The sequence below is a fragment of the Neopelma chrysocephalum genome, unplaced genomic scaffold, assembly GCF_003984885.1.
Source record: "Neopelma chrysocephalum unplaced genomic scaffold, ASM398488v2 Primary Assembly neopelma1_96821, whole genome shotgun sequence".
Taxonomy (NCBI): Eukaryota; Metazoa; Chordata; class Aves; order Passeriformes; family Pipridae; genus Neopelma; species Neopelma chrysocephalum.
In genome coordinates, this window is record NW_020925465.1 from 1,825,421 (window position 1) to 1,846,822 (window position 21,402).

The 21,402-nt window shown below is 42.7% G+C and overlaps 1 protein-coding gene across 2 annotated transcripts in view; it reads left to right on the plus strand.

The window, feature by feature from the left end:
• Positions 1 to 21,402, plus strand: part of LOC113960633 (neuronal acetylcholine receptor subunit alpha-7-like) — a 56,681-nt gene that overhangs the window by 27,432 nt on the left and 7,847 nt on the right. Inside the window, exons 3-8 of one of the 2 annotated variants that reach the window (XM_027670292.1) lie at positions 3,051 to 3,095; positions 4,758 to 4,867; positions 7,214 to 7,293; positions 8,432 to 8,599; positions 10,325 to 10,519; positions 11,817 to 11,903. In XM_027670292.1, coding sequence (XP_027526093.1) covers positions 3,051 to 3,095; positions 4,758 to 4,867; positions 7,214 to 7,293; positions 8,432 to 8,599; positions 10,325 to 10,519; positions 11,817 to 11,903 — 685 coding nt within the window. The remainder of the gene's footprint in view (positions 1 to 3,050; positions 3,096 to 4,757; positions 4,868 to 7,213; positions 7,294 to 8,431; positions 8,600 to 10,324; positions 10,520 to 11,816; positions 11,904 to 21,402) is intronic. The other variant, XM_027670293.1, reaches the window with a different exon arrangement.

The following is a 21,402-nucleotide window of genomic DNA, read 5'->3' on the forward strand; positions in this document are numbered from 1 at the left end:
TCTAGAAAGGCAAGACAACCAACCCACTCCAAAGGCCAAATTGTTTCTTTAGAGGATGCAAAGCTACGTGGCTCAGTAAACCACCACATCTGCAAAGATGGAAAGTTCCGCAAATATTTCAGCTCTTAAATGCCTCTTGCTCTAACAGGGGATGGATTCAGATGCAAGATTCCCACAGTCCTCATCTCCTGGGCAGCCCCAGCAGGCACTTTTTCCTTGGCCACGTGCCTTAGGGTCCTCCTCTAGAAGGGGCTTAGCAAGAGAGCTACATATGGATGAATGCCTGCCCAGTGTAGAACAAGCTTTGCTGCTTCTGCAAATGAGGCACTTCTGGCAAACTCCCATCCTTGTCTGGAAAATATTCTGTTCTGTCATGCAACGAGAAGGACCCATTGGACTGCATCTGTTCATCAGTGCTGAATGTTGAAACAACGTTTTCTGTCTTTTGCTGTTCAGAAAGCCAAACACCATTTTAAGGCTCAGCAACCTGAAGGCAAGGACAAGAACAGACTCTGGCCATGAAAACATCTTGAAATGACTTCTTTTTTCACTCAAGCTGAGACATAAGCAGTCCAAAGCTCTGTTAGACTTTGTGCTTTTGCAGACTGGTGCTATCAAAAACACAAGACAAGGAAGACCATGCTTACTTTGTAGATAAAGTTGTGAGAACTCTAAAAGACAAGTTTTTCTTTGACTAAAAAGCAAATCTAAGTAGGAGGACAAACATGGGGAGCAGACTAGCCTTGTGAAAAGGAGGCAAATCATGCCCAAGACAATAAATGTAATGCTAAATAAAATACATGACTGATGAATTGTTTGTAGTCAAATCTGATTAGCCAGGTCATTAGTATCTGACACACAAAGGTGTGACAGAGAAATGGGTAAGGGCAACAGACCGTTTTGTGAAATACAGAAGTCAGCCTGAGATGTCATCCTTTGCAAGCTGCTGAATATAAACTTACTATGCTAGGCAAAAAGGATTTCCTTGTAAATCCAGAGCCACATATGAAAGGCTCCTGGTGGAAGGCAGCTCCACATGCTGGAAACCCATGGCCTCCCAGATCTACACTGGACTTCAGTGCATCTCCCTGTGGCTTACTCAGGTAGCCAGCAAAATGAGGAAGATTCCCCTCCTCCCTTCCCTATAGGGTTCAATGCAGATGGGGACAACCCTTAATTTTGCACAGGAAAAGCATCAGCTGACTGTTGCTGACCCTCATTTTAGTCATGGTGTTCAGGCTTCCTTAGCAGTACACAGAAGGTCTTTGTAAGAAGAACATGTGCAGCTCATAAGCATAAAGAATTTATGGACTGGATAGCAACACAAAATATTGCTAGGATTTTATGTGCAATTCAGACAAGCATCATGCTTGCCATCCCTAAAAGAGACATTAGGAGTCACTGGTGGCTAGGAATGCATCAGTCCAATGGGCTGATGGCTGGCCTCTGAGGATCCTTGGGACACACAAGCTGTGTTACTTTCATTTCCCACACCAGCAGACACAGTTAGCTCTGATGACCCTGTCAATTACCAGCTCTGGGGGTTTTTTTGTCACTTTAGGATTTTATATTTTTCCAAGTTAGTGTTTATTCCTTTGAATGCTTCAGCATCTAAAAAAATGTGTCTTGAGTTTAGTCCTGTATGTGATTTTTCTTTTCTTATTTTTCTGTGGACTGACTTACAATTGCTTCAGCTATAGCAACCAAGGGAACAAAAGGAGCAGCAGATGGACAGGGCCTCTGGAGGCAGGTTGTGGTTTACACAGAGAGAGGCGCACATTTTCTTTCACAATTTCGGGAGCAGCAGAGAGGAGAAAGGGAAATACATGAATAGTATAATGATATAAAATCGCATCTGATTTTTGAGTGCCATCTCACAGCAGCAGAAGCAGTTTAGGCAGGTTGCAAGGGGACTCAAGAGGAGGTAGTGTGATAGGCAGTTTTGTGTGGATCACTATGGCAAAGACCTGTTTCATGCCTGAAATTTACTTTTCGTGGGGGCAGGAGCCTGAGTGCAGCACGTAACTGTGGCCACAGTGCCAAAACAACAGGAATCCTCCAGATCAATGATGTCTCCCTTTCTAGGCTGTGGTGTTTCTGCAGCTTCAACAACTCAAATGAGTGAAGAGGGTAGATCATGACACAGACAGGGTTCATGCTAAGGAATTCAGCATGTACCCTTGGCCCAGTGTTCTATGTGCTGGGGAATCAATAATAAGGAGGCTTCTCTGGGCAGTTTTCCTTCATGCATTGGTTTGGGAGTCTGCAATTCCTGCATGGGACACTGTGGCAGCAGCACTGCAGGGTCCTTCATCTGAGGGCTAACTGCAGCAAGCTGGGCACCTTGTGTGTCTCAAAGCATTTGGGCTCCAACTCAGTGGTGAGGGCATCTTTGTTTCTGTTGTGAGTCACAGCTGCTTCCCCATGGCCTCTGCACACAGGTGTCTGCATTTACAGAGTCCTACTCTGTGCAGATGCCGTGAAAGCTCCCTCTCAGACAGCACTTGTGTCCTTTTTGCCACGTGCTAGCTTCTTCCCAAGGCCAGCCCTTCCTTTCCTTTCAGCCTGAGCTAAGCTACGCAGTGCTGACACTCCAAAAGAACAGCACTTCCAGCACTATTTCACCATCATTTTGCAGTGGCAGCAAATACAATATAAAATCTCACCGACTACTTACTTTCATGCTGTGTGGTACTGGAAATCATCTTGTTTTGACAAAGTAGCTAAAAGGTAAAAGTGGTAAGAAGTTTGCTTGCCCCCAGCAAAATAAGAAAAATAATCTGTTATTTTCTCTTCTGTTGTTGATTAGTTCTCATAAACACAGGAGGTCTGTAGGTTTAAAGGATAGCGAAGAGTCACTTTTGTCTGGACCAAATAATGCATTTCAGTGGTTTTCAACTGAGTTCACAATCTACTCCGTAAGGTTTGGTTTATGTACCCCAAGAGTCTGGGTTTTCTAAAAGAATTAGAAACTCTTCAACCTGTAATCAAACTGTACTTTGAGTATCATCCTTTTTTCTCTTCTCTTTCCTTCCCGCTTTCATTCAAAGGATGAGAAGAATCAGGTGTTGATCACAAATGCTTGGCTCCAGATGGTGAGTAGCCTGTGTCAATAAAGAAAAGAAACTGTGTCTAATTGAAAACTACTGAATGTGATTTCTTAGTTGAAAAGCAAGATTGCTGTCTATTAACTTGTCTATAATGTGATAAAAGTAGGCATTTTTTGTCCTTTAAAATTTCCCTAGTGCTCTTTTCAGCTTTGAAAATTAAATTCAGGAGTCTACATAATCCTTTGGGGAGACCTGTTGACCTTTGGAGAATGAAACCAACTGCATTGTTAGGCCAGTGGATGTAGGGATCTAGTAATAAAGAGCCCAGAATTAGGGTCCCATTATGGCTAAGAAGAGATTCTTCAAGGATCTGGAGGCCCTCTTAACAACCAGTGATGGGGACTTGGGAAGGGGCCAGACACCCATATGACCCAGGCTCCCTGTACTTGCTACTTCTGGGAAAATCCCCACGCCTATCTGAAACAGAGAGCCAAGTCACAAAATTCCCATCACTTTCCCGTGATCACAGAAGTGACCCAGCCACACTGGACCACATGCAGAGTGCTCCGACTGGGTGGTGGGATGGCCGGGGACCACAGACAGCTCCCTGCTGCACTGCTGGCAGTGCCCTGGCACATCACTGGGCACATTGTCTTCCCTTGTGCTTTACAAACCTCATCCATAAACATTCCTTCTTCCCCTTCTGCAACCTGCTCCAGCTGAGGATTGACCTGCACAGGTCATGCAGGATAAGCAAAACTGATTTTCACTCAGGCTTTGGGGAAGGGAGTTTCCCACCTGGTCTGCTGCTGGCCGTCTATGGTGAGGGATACAGTGTTTTTATGGTGCATAAACAGATCTCCTTAACAGCTTGTGCTCAATAAAGTTGCAGTTCTTGAGGAAAAAACCAGTGGGAGACTTGAATGATTGAACTAATTCGTTTTTGATTTCCGCAGCCAAACGCTATCTCATATTAATGTGTTCAACTGAACAGGCTGTTTCTTCCTCAGCTGCCTGCTGGGATTTGCAGCAGGAATGAGTGGTTTTCTATTGCAAAAACAAACCCAGACAAACCTATCCGAGTACAAGATTGTTAGGACAGACCCCTGGGTGTCCTGTCCCTTGCAACAGTATATCTACATCTATATAGATGTATGGATATATAGTTATAAAGATATCAGCACTGATAAGGGTTTCCCTTGCAGCCCCACCACTGAGGTTTGCTGTAAGTCACAAGGTTCAGCCCAAAAGTTGTTCCTTCCTTGAATTAACTGTTTGTGTTGAGGTGGAAATCAGAAACAACCCCTTGGCATACAAAGTTCACTTGCCTACCTCTCATAGCAAGTTGGTTATTGAAAGAGTCACCCAACCATGGTCCATCTACCAGTGACAGTACCTACGTCACTTAAACCACCTCACCTCAGAACGAGTGTGCCTGCCAGCCCACCAGGAAAGGTTTGGGATGCCTGGCTTCAGGCCACAGAGTGCAGAACTAGACGCTAATGTATGGATCACAGCTTCATTAGTCACACTGTTTTTTCCTATGTATTTAATGCCAACCTTTCTTAATAATTAAAGCCGAGCATTAAACTGTTATCATCCTCCTGCTATTGCTACTGGCAAAATCCATTCTGTTCCCATAATACTCCAGACAACTTAGAAGAGTTTTACAAGCTCATATAATCTGATGTATGTGTTTGCCAACAGTCCTGGGTTGATGTTTACCTGTCTTGGGATCAATATGAATACCCAGGGGTGCAGAACTTGCGATTTCCCGCTGACCAGATTTGGGTACCAGACATTCTGCTGTATAACAGGTAAGCAAGATGTACAATGGCTGGTGGGAGACTAGAACTGGGTGCTGAAAATCAGCTGTGCTTCACTGATATTCTGGGCCTTTTGCCATTTATGGGTTTGGTTCTTACACTTGAAAGAGTCACAAAACCAAACAAGTACCAGCTAAGAGACTTTTCTAATATCTAAGTCTTCCTTGCTGTAGTTCTGCAGATGTCTTCTTTAACTTCTTCTCAGTGAATGCAGAGTGAAAACTACCCATACTCTCTTCATAATTACCACGTCTCTCCTGGAAAATTACTATCATGCATCTATTTTAGTATTCCTGATTGAAGTAAACAAATAGATTTTCTTCTCACTTTACTCATCATATATTTTATAAATCTCTCCATCATTCCTCTTCCACTCTGAACACTCTCTAGTCTGTTTTTCCTCCTCTAGAGCTGAATCTAGCTCTCTAGCCAGTACCTCTTCAGTACTGAATGGAGTGGAAGCTCTCTAGACAGCTGTTTCCTTAATGCTTTCCAGGAGGAGAGGATTTTGGGTTTCCATCTTAGCTTTGGACTTATTTTTCGATCTACTGCAAACCACAGATGTTGTATCTCAGCCCTGCTGTCTCAATAGATTTTCACTGATATGTCTTTCAGGGTAATACTTTCTAATTATCCAGATTAAATTAATTCTGCTAGTTTCCCCAGTTCACCAAGACTCATCTTCCATTCCAAGCACTCACAGCCAAATATCCAAAGGATGCTTGGAGACACCTGGATTGTTTCAGTGTTCTTCTTTACTTCAACTTTAGTCCTTATTGTCTCTTTATTCCTCTTCAGTCTCTAAAAAAGGAAGCATACAGCCTGGTCCATATTACTGTACTTTATAAGAACATGCTGAAGTTCAGATATATCACCTACCTCCTTTTAGTCAGTAAGAAAATTAGATTGATTTGACGCAGTTGGCCCTTCGCAAACCTGTGCCAGCTGTTTTCACCTCATTTTCTTTGAAGTTAGGATGATGTGTCTATAATTTCACCTTTAAAAAAAGTCAGAATTTTCTTTGATCTTCCTAATTCACTGTGCCGTTCCCTGTTCTCCACAAGTCCTCACAGATAATTGTTAATGCTTCAGAGGGTATTTCGGCCAGTCCTTTCAGTTCTCAAGAGTAAATTTCATCAGCTCTGCTGAGTAGAATCTGTCTTATCTACACTTCTTTAACCTGTTCCTCCCGTATTCTGCCATGAACTTCTGTCACTGTATGAGAATTGTAAAGAGTGAAGCTCAGAGGGCGCAGGATACTGTAGCTCTCTGCATCCTGTGGTTTTCTTTCACAGCAAGTAATGAATCTATCTCTGTCTTCTCATTGTTTCCTTGTATTTATAAAGCCTTTTCTTGTTGCCTTTTATGTCTTTGATAATTATCACTCTTTCTACAGCTAGCCTTTTCAGTTTTATCTGCCTTGTTTGGTTCTGGGGATGATAATGACGACTGAGGACTCAAGACATGGATATAGAGCAGATCAGAAGAGGAATGGAGGGTCTGAATTTTCTACACCTGGTTGAGAGATAGGGTATGTAAAGTGGTGTAGTGATGTAATATAGACCTGCACACAACCACCACAGACAAGGCTCCATAAGCCCGGGGAATCCTCTGTGGTTAATCTGTTCCCAAGAGACCCTCCGGAAGAAGCCCCCAGACCTTGCTCCTTTGGACAATTCTTGTCATGATCTGGCTCATTACTCCCTTAATTTTGGCAGAATTGCTTGGAACAATAAAGAAATTCTGTTTTCTTGGTCCTCTTCACCTGGTTTTTGCTCTTAGAGTCTCAATGAATCTCCTCATACAAGGCCCCTAAAACAACTTCTCCCCAGTGCCTTTCTCCAATACTAGAAGCAAACCCTCAGCCTTCTGCATCCCAAGAGGCTGCAGAATTGCTAAGTCAGGCCACCATTGCTGTTACAACAGATATCTGGGTAGCAGATAACTTGATTTATACAGTGAGCTGCCTCATTCTGACAGCTGCCCTAGAAAAGCCTCACTGTACCAACTGCCCGATTTTTGGATACAGCTAATATGACATTTTTGATCCTTTCCCTTCTACCTGTGCTCTGAGACATCCAACACTCTGCCTTTCACTTCTTTGATGACATGACAGCATATAACCAACCTGCCCAGGTGCAGGCCAACAGTGTCTGTGAGAAACTGAGATGCAGGTCAAGGGTAGACTCTTCGCCCGGGTGTAGGAACTAAATTCAGACTTTCTGTGGGTTCAGTTCAGACAAAATATTATTTCCATGTTGGCAGTTGCTACAACATTCTCAAACATCAGCTTGCTCTTCCTCTGTTTTGTTATGTTTTGTTTATATTGTGTTACAGTGCAGATGAAAGGTTTGATGCAACATTTCACACAAATGTGCTGGTGAATTACTCTGGATCCTGCCAATATATTCCTCCAGGTAGGACACAGAGAATATTTGTTTGCTTTTAATCTAATTAATACAAGCAGTTTTCCTTCACAAATGAAACCAAGGTGTTTTAAAGCAGTCTGTGGAAATTTTGCAAGCTGGGTAGTTATGAGACAGACCCACTGAGATAATTTACGTCCATTGTCAGTGGTGTATTTCCACTTCACAAATCAATAAAACATTTTCCTGAGCAGTTTGCTTAGAACTTCCAGAGGCCCACCTGAGATGTCACCCAAAGCAAGGCGGTGTGCACCATCATATATGCAGTCCAGTTAGGTTTTTGTTGAGTGGGGAGGTGTGTGACCAGAGGAGGCCCTGAGAGCAGCACTCACTCTTCATTGAAGTCTTCCTGCCAGGCTGAGGCTACAAGTCCAAGTGAAAAGACAAACTGGGATTGGTCTCAGCCAGCTGGACCCAAGTCTCAGCCTCTTTTCCATCTGTACTGCTGATACCATGCCTGCAGGGTCCAGCAGCCAGGACCCACCAGCATACACAGTTGCTCACTGCGGTGGAAAAAAAATGCCCAAACTTTGTGTCATAGCATAGTATAACCCCCAGGCATATCCACAGGGCCCAACAGGGACTTCCCTGATGGCTGGTCCACTGTTGTTGCCTACCTCTGAGACCCCTTAAACTGGACTAGACACATCCAGAGTAAAATTCAAGGCTCAGGTTAACACAAGTCTATAAAGGCCAGCGCCGAGCAAGGTTTACCATCATAATGTGTTTTCACGGTATCATGGGTCTAGAACAGAACCTGACCGGGAACTCCTTTCAGGAGTAGTTCCTCACAGGAACTACAACCTCTGTGAGTGCACATTTGTGTGCTCTGTCCTCCTGTCAGCACTGCCTGTAGTCTGCTGAGGCCAGCCCACACTGGGGGACAGGCTGGGCTGCTCCTGGGCAAACCACCTCAAGGATGCAGTAAGAGGTGGGTCTTCACCGGCAGAAGAGGAGAGGTTATTCCACTCGTGTCAGCACCTTCTGCCTGCAATACTTGTTTGGTTACCCCATGACTGTATCACACAGACTTTCTGGAGAGGCAACTTGCTCACAATCAATCAGACAGATAAGGGTGAGATGAAATGCATCCTGCACATGCTTGATCGTGACTGATTTCTATCCACAGGCATTTTGAAGAGCACCTGTTATATTGATGTCCGCTGGTTCCCCTTTGATGTGCAGAAGTGTGATTTGAAGTTTGGCTCCTGGACTCACAGTGGCTGGTTGATTGACCTGCAGATGCTCGAGGCTGATATGTCCAACTACATCTCAAATGGAGAATGGGATTTAGTGGGTAAATTGGCCAGCCTAAAAATTTTCAATGGCCTAATTTTCAAAGGCAAACCCCAAATATATAGAAATGATCAATTGCACTGGGACATGAAATACAGATATTAAAAATTTATATGTAGGAAGAAGCAAAAAGGGAGAAAAAAAAATCAGATCAGAGGCAGCCTTTCAGCCACATTCATTGAACTGTGTCTGAAAACACTGTGTTCTGATGCAAATGCCTGCCACTGAGTATATAAATGAAAGCTACTAGTCTTGATGCATCTGAGCAGTTTGTCAGTACTAAACTTGGATGTGCCTCATGTAGGTGCACGGAACACTACTGTCACATTTATTCTAACACATCAGCAAAATTGATTAGTGTAAAAAATACTTCAGCAAAAAATACTTCAGCAAAACTTTTACATAAATGAATCTCTCTCACCCAGAAAACCATTGAAGTGTGTACCAGTGTACAGAAGTGTTCATAATAACTGCAGTTTAGTATGTCTCTCTTCTCTTCTGTGCTTTGGAAGACACCTGCATTTTCAAAACAAGAACTAGGTATTCAGTGTGAGTTTCTAGTGGGTTATTTTGAACTCATTTATGCAGCTGTAACTCAGAAGCAATACCACAGAAATTATGGAACTTAGACAACTCTAAGGAGAGGCTGCAATTTTATCTTCCAGTCTGGAAGATATAGACGAGGAAATAACTGCTCTGACCAACTGTATGCAGTAGTCTTACTATTCAGGGAATCTGAAAAATTATATTCAATTTGATGAGAAGCCAGAGGACTCCTTAGTGAAGTCCTCATAAAGTGCAACTTAGTGCTTTAGTGCTTATTTCAGAGCACTCCTGACTATCCAGTGTTCCTTTATAGTGCTTATTTCTGACCAATAACTTTGCGTATCTGATTAAGAATCTGTGGTTTATCTACCTTCAACCCTGAACAGGGGAGAACAAAACAAGGACTTATCCAGCTCATACAGCAAAAGCAGTAAGTAACACCTCAGGCAAGCCACAGCCATATCCTTTATGAAGACTTCGCTAGGCTCCTGCCAAAACATGCACATCATCACATCTTCTGCCCTGTCCACAGAATAGAAAAAAAGTGAGAAATTTTTGGCATGAAAGATACAAGGTGCTGAGGTCTTCCAGCTCCCCCGACATTTTCTGTGCTGCTGCAGTCCCCATCATGCAGCATGTCAGGCAACCTACTGCAGCAGGGTCACCATGGCCAGCCCTGCAGCACAGCTATATTGGAAAACTATGTCTCTTAACCTTCAGGTATGACAGGCTTTAAACTTGACATAACATCCTTTTTGAAAATTAACGCATATCCCGTGTGTTTTTCTTGACAAAAAAAGCAAATGTGTATCAAAGAATGACAGAAAAATAAGAAGCAGTGGCACTTGTCACAGAAAATCTGCTGTGTGTGCTAGTGAATATGACATCAGCAGTATGTCAACACTCACAGAATGTAGGAAGGCAGAATGCACATTTTTCATGTTGAGGCTGGGATGCTCAGCACTGTTTTGCTCTGGCCCAGATGAGCTTTCTTGGCTAAGCTGTGTTCAAGTGACTCAGAAGGCATTAAAGTAAACCCTAGAAAACACAAAAAGTAGACTGGGAACAGCAGATGGAGGTGGCACACATTGGCTCATAAACCATCAGTTCTTGGCCCAGTGCAAGGGGATAACTAGGAGTCTTGCACCTCTCCCCACTGCTCTTATCTCCCTCTCTGTAGGTGTCCCAGGAAAGAGGAATGAGATGTACTATGAATGCTGCAAAGAACCATACCCAGACGTGACGTACACGATCACCATGCGCCGACGCACCCTCTACTATGGCTTGAATCTACTCATTCCCTGTGTTCTCATATCTGGCTTGGCACTGCTCGTATTCCTTTTGCCAGCTGATTCAGGGGAGAAGATTTCTTTAGGTAAGTGCTAAAGTATTCATTTATTTCATAAACATCCTATAAAATAGAAAATAAATACCTCATGGTGATGTGGTGTTTGATGGATTAAGTTTTCACTAGGAGAGCAATGGAAGTACTTGTTTGGCTGCAGAAAAAGGACAATAGCTTTCTGTATGGTATTCACACTTCCTGTTCTAAACAATCCTAAAATCTTTTGGACTTTAAATGGGAGAAGGCTGAAAAATAAGCTGTTGGCACAGGCAGAAGTGATACTATTCTGTCATGCTCGTTGTTATGTTCTTTACTACATCTTGATGCGTTTCGTAGCTGATTAACTTTGTTTTTCAGACAGGACATACCAAGATACAAAGAGTGAAGGGTTTTGAGCAGCAGCAGCTGGGCACTGGATTTTTACCTTTAAAGTTCAGCTCCCAAACCACCCAGCCATGAATCCCCTATGAATGCAAAGCAGTGACAGCCAAGAAAGGGATAAATTATATTTACTGTTGTGTTTGTGTTGATAAAAAGAGGAAGGGTTCTTCCAAGAAAAGACAGACGAGAGCTAGAAATACAACAGATGAGACCTTAAGGGTTAATTGTGCATGATTCTGTTTCAGGGCAGAGCCTTTTAAATCATATGAAGTATCCTTAGTGTTAGTAAGAGAAACAAGTATCTGAGCAGCCTGTCTTACAAGAGGTAAAACACAGGCTATGGAGGTTATAATTGCTATCTATGAAATACAGGATGGAGACAAAGAAAAGACTAATTTGAGCTGAAGTAGAGTGTTGACAGAAAAGTAGGATCTAATGTTCATACACTGACCTTGTGATTTCTCAGTATCAGGACAGTTAGCTTTAGCAACAGCCTTTCCAGATAGAATGAAGTTCTTCTTTTAAAACAGGCTGTATCTCTGAGGGATGTTATATAATATGCAATAGCAAAGCCTAGACTCCTGTCTGTGCAAGCCTCTCCTAGCCCTTAACAACCATCTGGGCTTTGTTTGTGCTATGCTTTGGAAGAGCAATGTAGTTCAGCAGTTCTGCAAGCTTCATTTCACTCAGCAGGAAAGATTTCTCCATTACTTTAAGAGGAGCAAGGGTTTGTGTGTATTAGGAAAACGTGAAAAGACAGCAGATAGAGTTGCATCCAAAAATTCTCTCACTTTGTGGACGTTCTCATCTGCACTGACAGGCGTGAAGTCGTGGGTTTGGCTTTTCTGTAGATCAGGACAAAGCTATATTTAACAGCAAAGACCTCAGAGGAGCAGCTGCAGAGTTCATGTGCCTCATTCTTCCCAAACATGTTCATTCCCTGCAGGTATCACTGTCCTTCTTTCCTTGACTGTATTCATGCTGCTTGTGGCTGAGATCATGCCTGCAACTTCTGATTCAGTCCCACTAATAGGTAAGTTGATTTTCTCTGCTTTGTGCACAGTGTATGATGCCTCTCAAGAGCTGTTCAAAGCCCATTTGAGGAGTGACTCTTTCTGTTACTCTGGTTTTGCATTCAGCGATGTCAGGACTGAATGTCAGTCTGGACTTTATCATTTCGCATGTATGAAAAGAACCTACACGAGGGACACAAAAGGGCACTGGAAATATCAGATAAGCTGGTAACTGCAAGTATTGAGAGAACACAGAAACAACTCTGGGGAAAATTCGTCTTTCTTCTTCTCCATTACCCTACCTCCCCACTGTTATGCAACTCTTCCCCGCCTTCCCCCTTCTCCTCCTCTTCTCTCTATCCAAAGAGCAACTCAGGGTACAATAGTCAAAATTCAAATATATTGCTGGAAAATTTTTAATATATACTGAAAACTATGGGACAGATCATCATCTTGGGAACATGGGCCAGATAGGCATTATTACATCCTCTGTTTTTATAGGACTATCCCTTTACCTTGATCTCGTGCGGCCTCAGTTTCTCAGCTGAGAAGTGAACTTGAGACATCATTGCAGGGTAGAGAAAATAAACCTGCTGCATTTTACAAAATAAGGAAGAATGAACACCACAGGAAAACCTGTGAATACAAATCATGGCTCAAGTACACATTCCAGACAGCAGAAATTAACACAATACTCAACAACACATCTAGGTGCTGATGGAAGATGCGCCTCACCATTGTACAATGAAAGCCTCACAGAAGTTACATCATGAATAGTATGAAAGAGCATTTATTCAGCCAAGCCCATCTCTCTTCAAGGATTTAAATCTAGACCTAACTTTGGGGAAGGAGGATGAGCACGCCACAGTTAGGACAACGACACTCATAGGCAAGGATTTCTGAAAACCTCCAAAAAACTTACACATCTTAGTGAAAATCAGGAGGGCTCTTGACTCTGAGTCATACAGGAGCTTCCAAAAAACTAACAAAACACCCTCCTGAACATATACCTATGACACAATGGAGATAGATACAATACTAAGAGAAACTTTGTGTGTAGTGGGGAGACACAAGGCATCTTGAACCACTGTTCATGTATTTTTGTTTTGCGTAATACCTAACAAAAACCATTTAGAATTAATAAACGAGTACGCTTGCCTATGCCCAGTCCAGTAGCTTTAACCAGAACAGTTTCTATTAATACAGTCTGCTATCACAGAATGTAAGATTTAAACCAAAAATAGCCATTAATAGTTATGTATTATTACAGACTTTGATGCTGTAGTAACAGATCAATTTCTATTTATTATAGCATTGCTAAAGTGGGTGTAAATGACATCCACTGCCCTCTCATATATGCAAATATTGTAATTTATTATAGAAGGCAGTCATGTTGGTCAGAAAAGATTTATCCTTGTTAAATGCTGGATGGCTGTTCCCGGACCCCACCCTTATCTTCAAATGCCCAGAAATGTTCCTTAAGGACTTGCTCCCTGATTTACCCAGGGACAGAATTCATAATGACAGAGCTATAGTTCTCTGGATTGTCCCTTTGGGATTTTTGGAGGTGGATGTAACGTCTGTCTTTCTCCAGTTGTCAGGGAACTTACCCCATCTCCATGGTCTTGCAGTGATACCATTAGGTCCCTTGGTGACACCTATGTGATCCTGTGGATTTGGGCATGTTCAGATCTTACAATCAATCCCTGACTCCCTCAGCCACTGCACCCAAACAGCCCTTGTTCAGCAAGTGCTCAAAGCTGGCCTGTGTGGTTTTACATGATCTCGAGTTCTGAAAATCTCATCCTTACTCTAACAGGATGATATAGCATAATCTCCCCGCAGTGACCTTACAGGTATTCCCAAATGGGATATTTTAGCTGCTGAACTGAATATATCAGGTCATGATCACAGTTTTCCAGTGTTATCTCTAGTCCTGTTAAAATCCCCAGAAATTAACATGAGGAAGAGGAATACATTTGGACAGCTCATTCAATATTTGGAGAATCGGTATGCCTAGCAGAGGTTACAGGAATAAACAAATCTTCTAAAGCATGTAGTTAGTGAAGAATGCAGGTAATTTGATCTTGAAGTAGAAAGATTCATTGCTGGTCACCAGAAAAAGCACTATTGCTTGTCTTCATGACTGTGGGAGCAGAGATACTTTGAAAACATGACTCCACACACTTTAAAAATCTGCATTATATTCTTAGGGTATGAATTTTTAAACAAGCATCCACACCTACCTGAACCTGGATGAACCCCTGCAGCCTTTGCTATTTCAAAACCATTAGTGCCTAACAGACTGTACTTCTTATTTTCTCCTCCTTCTGACCCCAGCTTTAACTGCTGAACTGTAATAGCATGGGAAATTCTCACAGCTGCTGTTTGGAGTGTCTTTGAGGGAGCAAAGGAGAAATGGTCTGATATAATACTAAGAAAAGTACCAGCTTCTGCGCTCTGGAACATTTTTACAAAGAAATGTGGAAATCGCCCCTCAGTTCATCTTAGTCAAGGCCACTCTCCCCTGACCTCGAATTATGTTAACAATAAAGGAAGAACCTCTCAAACTAGTTTAGCCACCCACTTTCTGTGCCAAGAAATGTTCCAGCTGGACAGGCTGACCCCCTGCTCTCACTCAGCTTTTTGGGGTTTGCATTTGCATCATCAGGTAGCTGCTCCCTGCCCAGCAACGTGTCTGCTCCCATCCTCCTTCAGCACATCCTCTCTTTTTGGGAAACTAGATATTTTGAAAGATGTTTTCAACAGCACACATATATGTGAAGCAGGGCACCACAATATTTCAAAAGTCAAATCCTGCCCTTTTGCAGAGATGCCAAAGAAAGGAGAAGGCTGAACTAGAGAAAGATGCTTCTGTTTCTGTTTAAAACATTAACCACCCATAGCACAGCAATCAGCTTAATCATTTAAATCAAAAGCATTAAGGTCCCATGTCATCTGCAAACAGAACATTTTAGTCAGAATCCAGCACAGAATTCAGAAGTCAATTTTATGAATAAGGCTTCTTTCTCTAAAGCGTCCTGGAAGTCCCTCCTGGCACTTAAAAACTCTAGAGTGTAGCTCCTAAAAGATTTTCAGAACATGGCTACACAGCAGCAGCTGTGTCCTAAACTTACCCTTCCTACTATAGCTTAATCATGCCTCACGGGAAGGCACTCGTGATTTTACTCACCTCTAATTTTTCCTCTTTAAAATTACTTTTACCAAGAGTCTATGTAAGTAGACAGCTGGAGTTCATTACCTGAGGAAAGTATACACAGTAATACAGAGAACTCCAGATGTGATACACACCTTAATTACTGGTCTGAGTGCACTAATCACTGGGTAAAATCCTGAAATCTGTGACACAGCTCAGGTGTATGATAATCGTTTTTTCTGTTTCTAAAAACCTATGCAATTATGCACAAATTTTTCTTGTACTACACATACCAGTAATTTCATGGGAATTTCATGCACCTTCCCATCCCCACTATTGCACCCAGTTCAGTGCATTATGTAAGAAAGGATATCCATGTCCCACTGTGTTGATTTCCTGGTTCAATGACCAGACCAAAATTAAACAAATACTGTTATTAACAAATACTGTTATTTTTATTAGAGCTTTTGTGCAAACTCAGGCCCTGCCCCTTAAAACTAAAGGCTTAGGTAATTCATCTGAGAACTACATTCAAGGCATTCAGATCTGAACTGTAAGTTCTATTTTATTTCTATGAAGACAATGTGATCCATGTTAGGTGAACGACTGAACTCAATGATATTAGAGTATTTTCAAACTTAAATGATTCTATGATTCTATGTAAATAGCTGTGGATAATCAGATCTGGGTTTGGTAATGGTTATGTGACCATCTCTGAAGAAAGGATGAATTCCTTCCTTAGGCAAAAGACATACGCCTGAATTCCTTTAAAGTCTTCATATCCCTGATCTTTTTCATTAAACTTTGTAGCGACCTTGTAGTTACGACAAGGAAATCATGCATTAAGAAGTTACTAAGGAACAAATTCCCCTAAGTCAATAGAGATTCCTACCTATAACTTTTCCTGTTCATGGCTGTTCTTTGACAGGAGCCTGCTTAAGATTGCACAGTTGGTGATCATGTGGTCCCACATTCAGTGGCACCAAATAGAGCAGTGAATGGAATCAAATTTATCATACACTGCTGTAGGAATGTCTTATCTCAGGATAAGCTGCTAGTTTGGGCTCATAGACTTAAAAAAATTCATCTCCTAATGTCATGTTTAGTTCCTACCAAAACCAGCCAGTTTTTCCGAAAGACAGAACAGTCCACAGCCCATGTTAAAGTCAGACATGACCAAAAACCATTGCTTTGGAAAATTGAGATCAACCCAATTAGGAGCCTAACCAACATATCTTCTTTCTGCCTGCTTGCAGTACCACTTCCAGAAGGGGAAAAACTTTGGGGCCACACGGCACGGTAAAGTTTCTAGCTGTCCATACTTCCCCATCCTGCTGTGATCCTGCCCTCTTCCAGCACCAGGTGTTTTGTTTTTAAGAAAACATCAGCCCCCACTAGTAAGCCCCACTTGTTCCATTCTGCAGTGAGACGCAGGCTGTGGGGAACCTCCTTCACCCACCCATGTCCATCTTTGCTTTCACCTCTGGTTTACTGTGCTGCAGTCCCACTGCTCTGGGAACCGAGTGACACCATGTAGTCACAGACCCTAAAATGCTTGCTTTGAAAATCCCACCCAGCTCTTTACACTTGTATTGGTCCAAAACTCTGCAGGCTTTGAGTTCAGACCCCAGGCAGCACAAAGTACAGGCACACACAGAAACGGCCAGGAGCATCTAGAGCAGGACTCCTTCAGCTTGAGACCGAGGCTGCAATAAGCTCCGAACTGGTTGTTCTTCATCCATCCTAGCCAGTGCTCTGAAGAGGTATCACTTTCAAAGTACTTTGTCAAAGCAGATAAGGCATGCTTATGCTTAAAAGTCAAGTCTTGAAATTAAATGCTCAGACCTCTCAGGCCAGTCAGATGATTTGTTTCTTCCATAAGCACTTTTTACATCTGTCAATTCAAGGCATCCCCTTCCACAGGAGAATTGGTTAATAATTTCTGATTGGTTTCCACGCCAAAATAACTTCAAAGTGCTGCAAATCTTTATTTCCTACCGGCTCTTTCCAAAATAACACCACTGGTTTGGGATCAAAAATCTGTATTTTGCTTTAAAAGAAGTTTATGGCAGAAAGTGTGGAATACTTGGAAGCTGGTCATGGACAGTGTTTGAAAGGGGAACATGAGGCTCATGAATATGAGGAGCTGTCAATTCCTATGATTAACATCCACATGATGCTTGACATTTTGGCAGGACGTATCAAATACTGCACAATAAAAACAAAATTGTCTTCATCTTCACTTAACGAAATTGCACTTCTCTCTGTCTTATTTTGCTGAGCTTCTTTGCTTGCGTCTTTAAAAGACACAACATTTACTTGCTGCTTAGGGCTTTGTTATGATGACATTTTTCAGCTGTATCCTCTCCTTGCCATTCCTCATCATGCCTACATTATTTCAATAAGCTTGAAGGTTTTACACTGTGAATAACCAAGTTGGCAGCAGATGCTTTGGGTGATTTCTCGCATTTAGTCATACAGCAAATGAGATTGCAAATTACTAAAACAGGGAAACAATGGGGTGCTTTGCCACCTCCAGGAGTCACAGATTGTTTTAAGTTACAAACATAAGGCATTAGTGGTTCTAACTAGAGAGAGAAAATTAGATTAATCTCCTGTTACATTTTCTGTCATCTTCCTATATGTTATCAGCTGATGCCATTTCACTTTACCCTGTCTCTTTTTGAGTTTTTGGAATATTTTTCCCCCCTCCCTTACATGGTTCTGCCTGGTACCTTGCTGGTGTCAGGACCCTGCTCAGTCTCTTCCACAAAACAAATACTCTCATTCTCAGCAGCTCTTACAGTTTCATGTCCCATGATCGGTGGTGCTTTTCCCAAAGCCAAGAATCTTGGGTGCCTTTTTAATGGGGGGGGGGGGGGGGGAGAAGAGGGGGAAGGAAAGTAAAAAAGAAGAGTTTTACTTTTCAAATACCCAGTTCTACTCTTCGAAAACATGTGGGAGGAGAAGAGTTTGAAAACACTGCGAAAACGCTGCCTCTGTTCCCTCTACAAGTACCATAATCAACAGGCAGACACAGAGTCCAATCCTGAAATCCCTCACTCTTTTAAGACATCTCATGAGGGACCATCTAGACTAGGATGACGTTCTTCACCTTCTACTGTCACTGGGAGCTCATGGAACACAAGGTGTGTCTGCCACAACTAATCTCAACAACGCAGGAAATCGTTTTCCTGCCTATGTCCTCCTCTGTCGTTCTTTGCTGTTTGTGTACAACAGTAACTCCACAACGGAATTTATCCTCTATCAGAGGAGACCAACTCAGAGACCAACTTTCTCAGTCTCTGAGTAACTCTGCCATTGCCCACTGTAGACTGCCACAGCAGCTGCCCAGCACCAGGCCTGATCCCTGCCATAGGAGCAAAGTAGAGTGCTTGGAAGCCACCCAGTATCCTCCACAGGCTTCAGTTCATTAACCTGGACCATTTCCAGAAGGAAGAGCAATGAATATTTTTTCTGAGGTCACAAGAAGCACAAAGCACTCAGAAAGGCTGAAGTTACTTGACTTAGTGCAGCTCTAAACCAGTCCATCATTTCACAGGCGAAACCTGGCATTTCCTGCAAAGACAGGATAGAAACAGGAACACCAGTGGGAGGAGTCCAACTTGAGCAATGTGGATAACTGAGCACAACACTCTCCCCTCCTTCCCCCACTATTTTCTAGGAACAAGACTGCAACTGGTCACAGTGGAGATGCTCTGCCTTTCCTGTGATTGACATTCACAGGATATGATAACTGATTTCTCAGTTAGTGTTCAGTGATAAAATCAACAAGGCAAAGCATTCATCTGGAATCATGTTGCTCCTCTTCAGGATTCTGTTTTATTCACCCTGTTCCTAATCAGTCCTTGAAGTTAATCCAGTTCCACTTCAGAAGTGTGTCTTCAAAAACATCTCTAAAATAATCCTAAGGTGCTTCTCTACCATCAGATAATGGCACAAAACATCCAAAACTGGTACTGAATGCCCTTCAAGTTATTAATTACAAGTCATTGTCATCCTTTTGATATAGGTGACGTCACAATACACCTGCAAGAACAAATAGCTGTTCTTGCTGACTTTTTAGAAGACTTTACTGACTATCTGTGCTTTTATTAAATCTATACTTCCAAAGACAACAGTATCATCTTATGATAGTGCTGAGACAGAGGCTGACAACTCCCAAATGTTAAACAGCTGTCCAAATATTATGTTATATCATTTCTCCTTTGGCAAATAAAGAGAAGAAAATCAATTGTAGAAGAGCAAATATTTCGTACTGTTTTAAGGAGATGAATCAAGCATCCAAAACAGCTTTTCTGTTCACATACAACTGCTGAAGAAAGCATCACACATGTTTCAAAACATATGAAGAGCAGTGAGAAGTGACCAGTACACGCTTCACTATCCCTGAGGAATGGTGCTGCGTAAGTCAGTGATATCAAGGGGCTCCAAACACAGGTCTTCTGGTCCATTTTTCTGGCCTGTGGAAGCTGTCCAGGGCAGAGTGCAAATGAGCTACTTCCCCTCCAGAATGTGTCAGTCGCTTACCAGCTGTGCCTCAGAGCATCTGACTTAACAGTAGCCAGGTCCCTGGTCTTTCAAATGCACCCCAGTCCAGGATGGCTGTTCCTGACACACTTCCCAGAGTGAAATAATTTGTTAAAGACTCCAAGTTGACCTGGTAACCAGGAGTAACAAGTAGGACACAGAGAGATTGTTAGTGAGAGCTGCTCACCATTTCCCCCCTACAGTTTAAATGAAAGGGCTTCTTTGCAAAATCAGATTTGCGTTTATCCCTGCCAACAGACACACATGGGGATAGGATTTTTTGAGAACAACAACTTCAAAGCCCCAAATGGATAAGTGCTATAGGACTTACGATGGACTCTAAAATACTGTCAGAAAAAGTCTGGTGACTAGGCAAGAGCTGCTACTTGGGAGACCTAAGCACAGCTCTTCCTCTATTACTTATCTCCCCTTGCAACATCTAACAGGAGAGCATCCTATTTCTTTGCTCAGCAATATCTGTGGAGACTCAGAAATAGAGTTCACTAATTCATGGTAGTGTAGGGCTAGGGCAGAGTGAGTGAAGACTGCAGTCCTTTGGCTCCAAGGAGGAGTGTTATCTATGAACACTGTAGCTTGATCCTTTCAGCAGCAAGGCTTCTCTGCTCACAGGGTTGCTGGAGAAGGTTGAGTCATGGTCATATCGGAGGGGCTGCTAGAGGTTAACGGGGACAGCAGCTCTTTTAGCTGTCACCAAGTGGTGAGTTTGACCTTGCTGGTGTGGGGGCTAAAGACTACCAGGAGCAGAGATGCCAAGCCAGAAGACAGGAGAAAGATTAACCCATGATTTTAGGTGCATGGAAGACAGCACGGGAGTCTTCCTCAGCAGTTCTCCTCACTGCTGCAGGAAAACCATATTTTTGTGCTCCCAGGAAAGAAAGGATGTAGGACTAAACCCTGAAAGGAAAGATCAGAAAATGCTGAGTAGGTATGGATACCGTCTCAGAGCCAGGAACATTTTGCCTGGTGGGCATACCCCCTCAGTTCTGGGGCCTTTCCTTCCCTTACAAGGGAACTGCCACTGAGTCCAGACTCAGGGTCTTGATCATCCCTACCTGGTTGTAGGTTCTAAGGATAGTAATGTTTTCAATCAGAGACCCATGGGCACATGACCCAGCAATTCCTTTTTGACCAAAGGCTATTTGGTCTACATCCTCTTGTCACAGAAAAGGAGGCAACAGCCTTCATCGTATCTCCAACTAGAGATGTGAAAGACTAACAACTCTGCCAGTCATTGCTACCTTCTTCCTCCCCTTTCACTGCTGGTTCTTCAGGGCTGGCAAAATCCAGCCTTAGAGTAGGTCTGGGCATTTCCAGGACTTTGTGATTTCTCTCCCCGAAATTAATACATCACCTGCACCTCCTTGGGGGCCATGAATCTTTCTGCTGGATTTCACAGATATCTTGTGACGTTTGATTGCCTGACAGTAACATACAGGGCTGAAGTACTATGCCCTATGTCCTCCATCCTTACTTTCCAGCTGAAAACTTCATTGCATCTTGAGGAGAAGTGCACCTCACCCCCTCAAAATGCACATGATGCACACCCAGACTCTTTCTTGCTTATTACCAGGCAAAACCATGACACATCTTCCTTTATGAGTCCACAGCTCCCCTGAGGTTTCCACTCTATTCCTCAGAGAACTGTTTTCCATTTACTAGCGGGTCTACACAGCAGTTCACTGACCTCTGTTCCTAGGTTTACAGCATAAAAAAAACCCCAGGAGTGTCAATTCCTCTCCTGATCATTGGCTGGGATCTTGAGTCAGATAACAACAGGTTGTTTCCAAGTT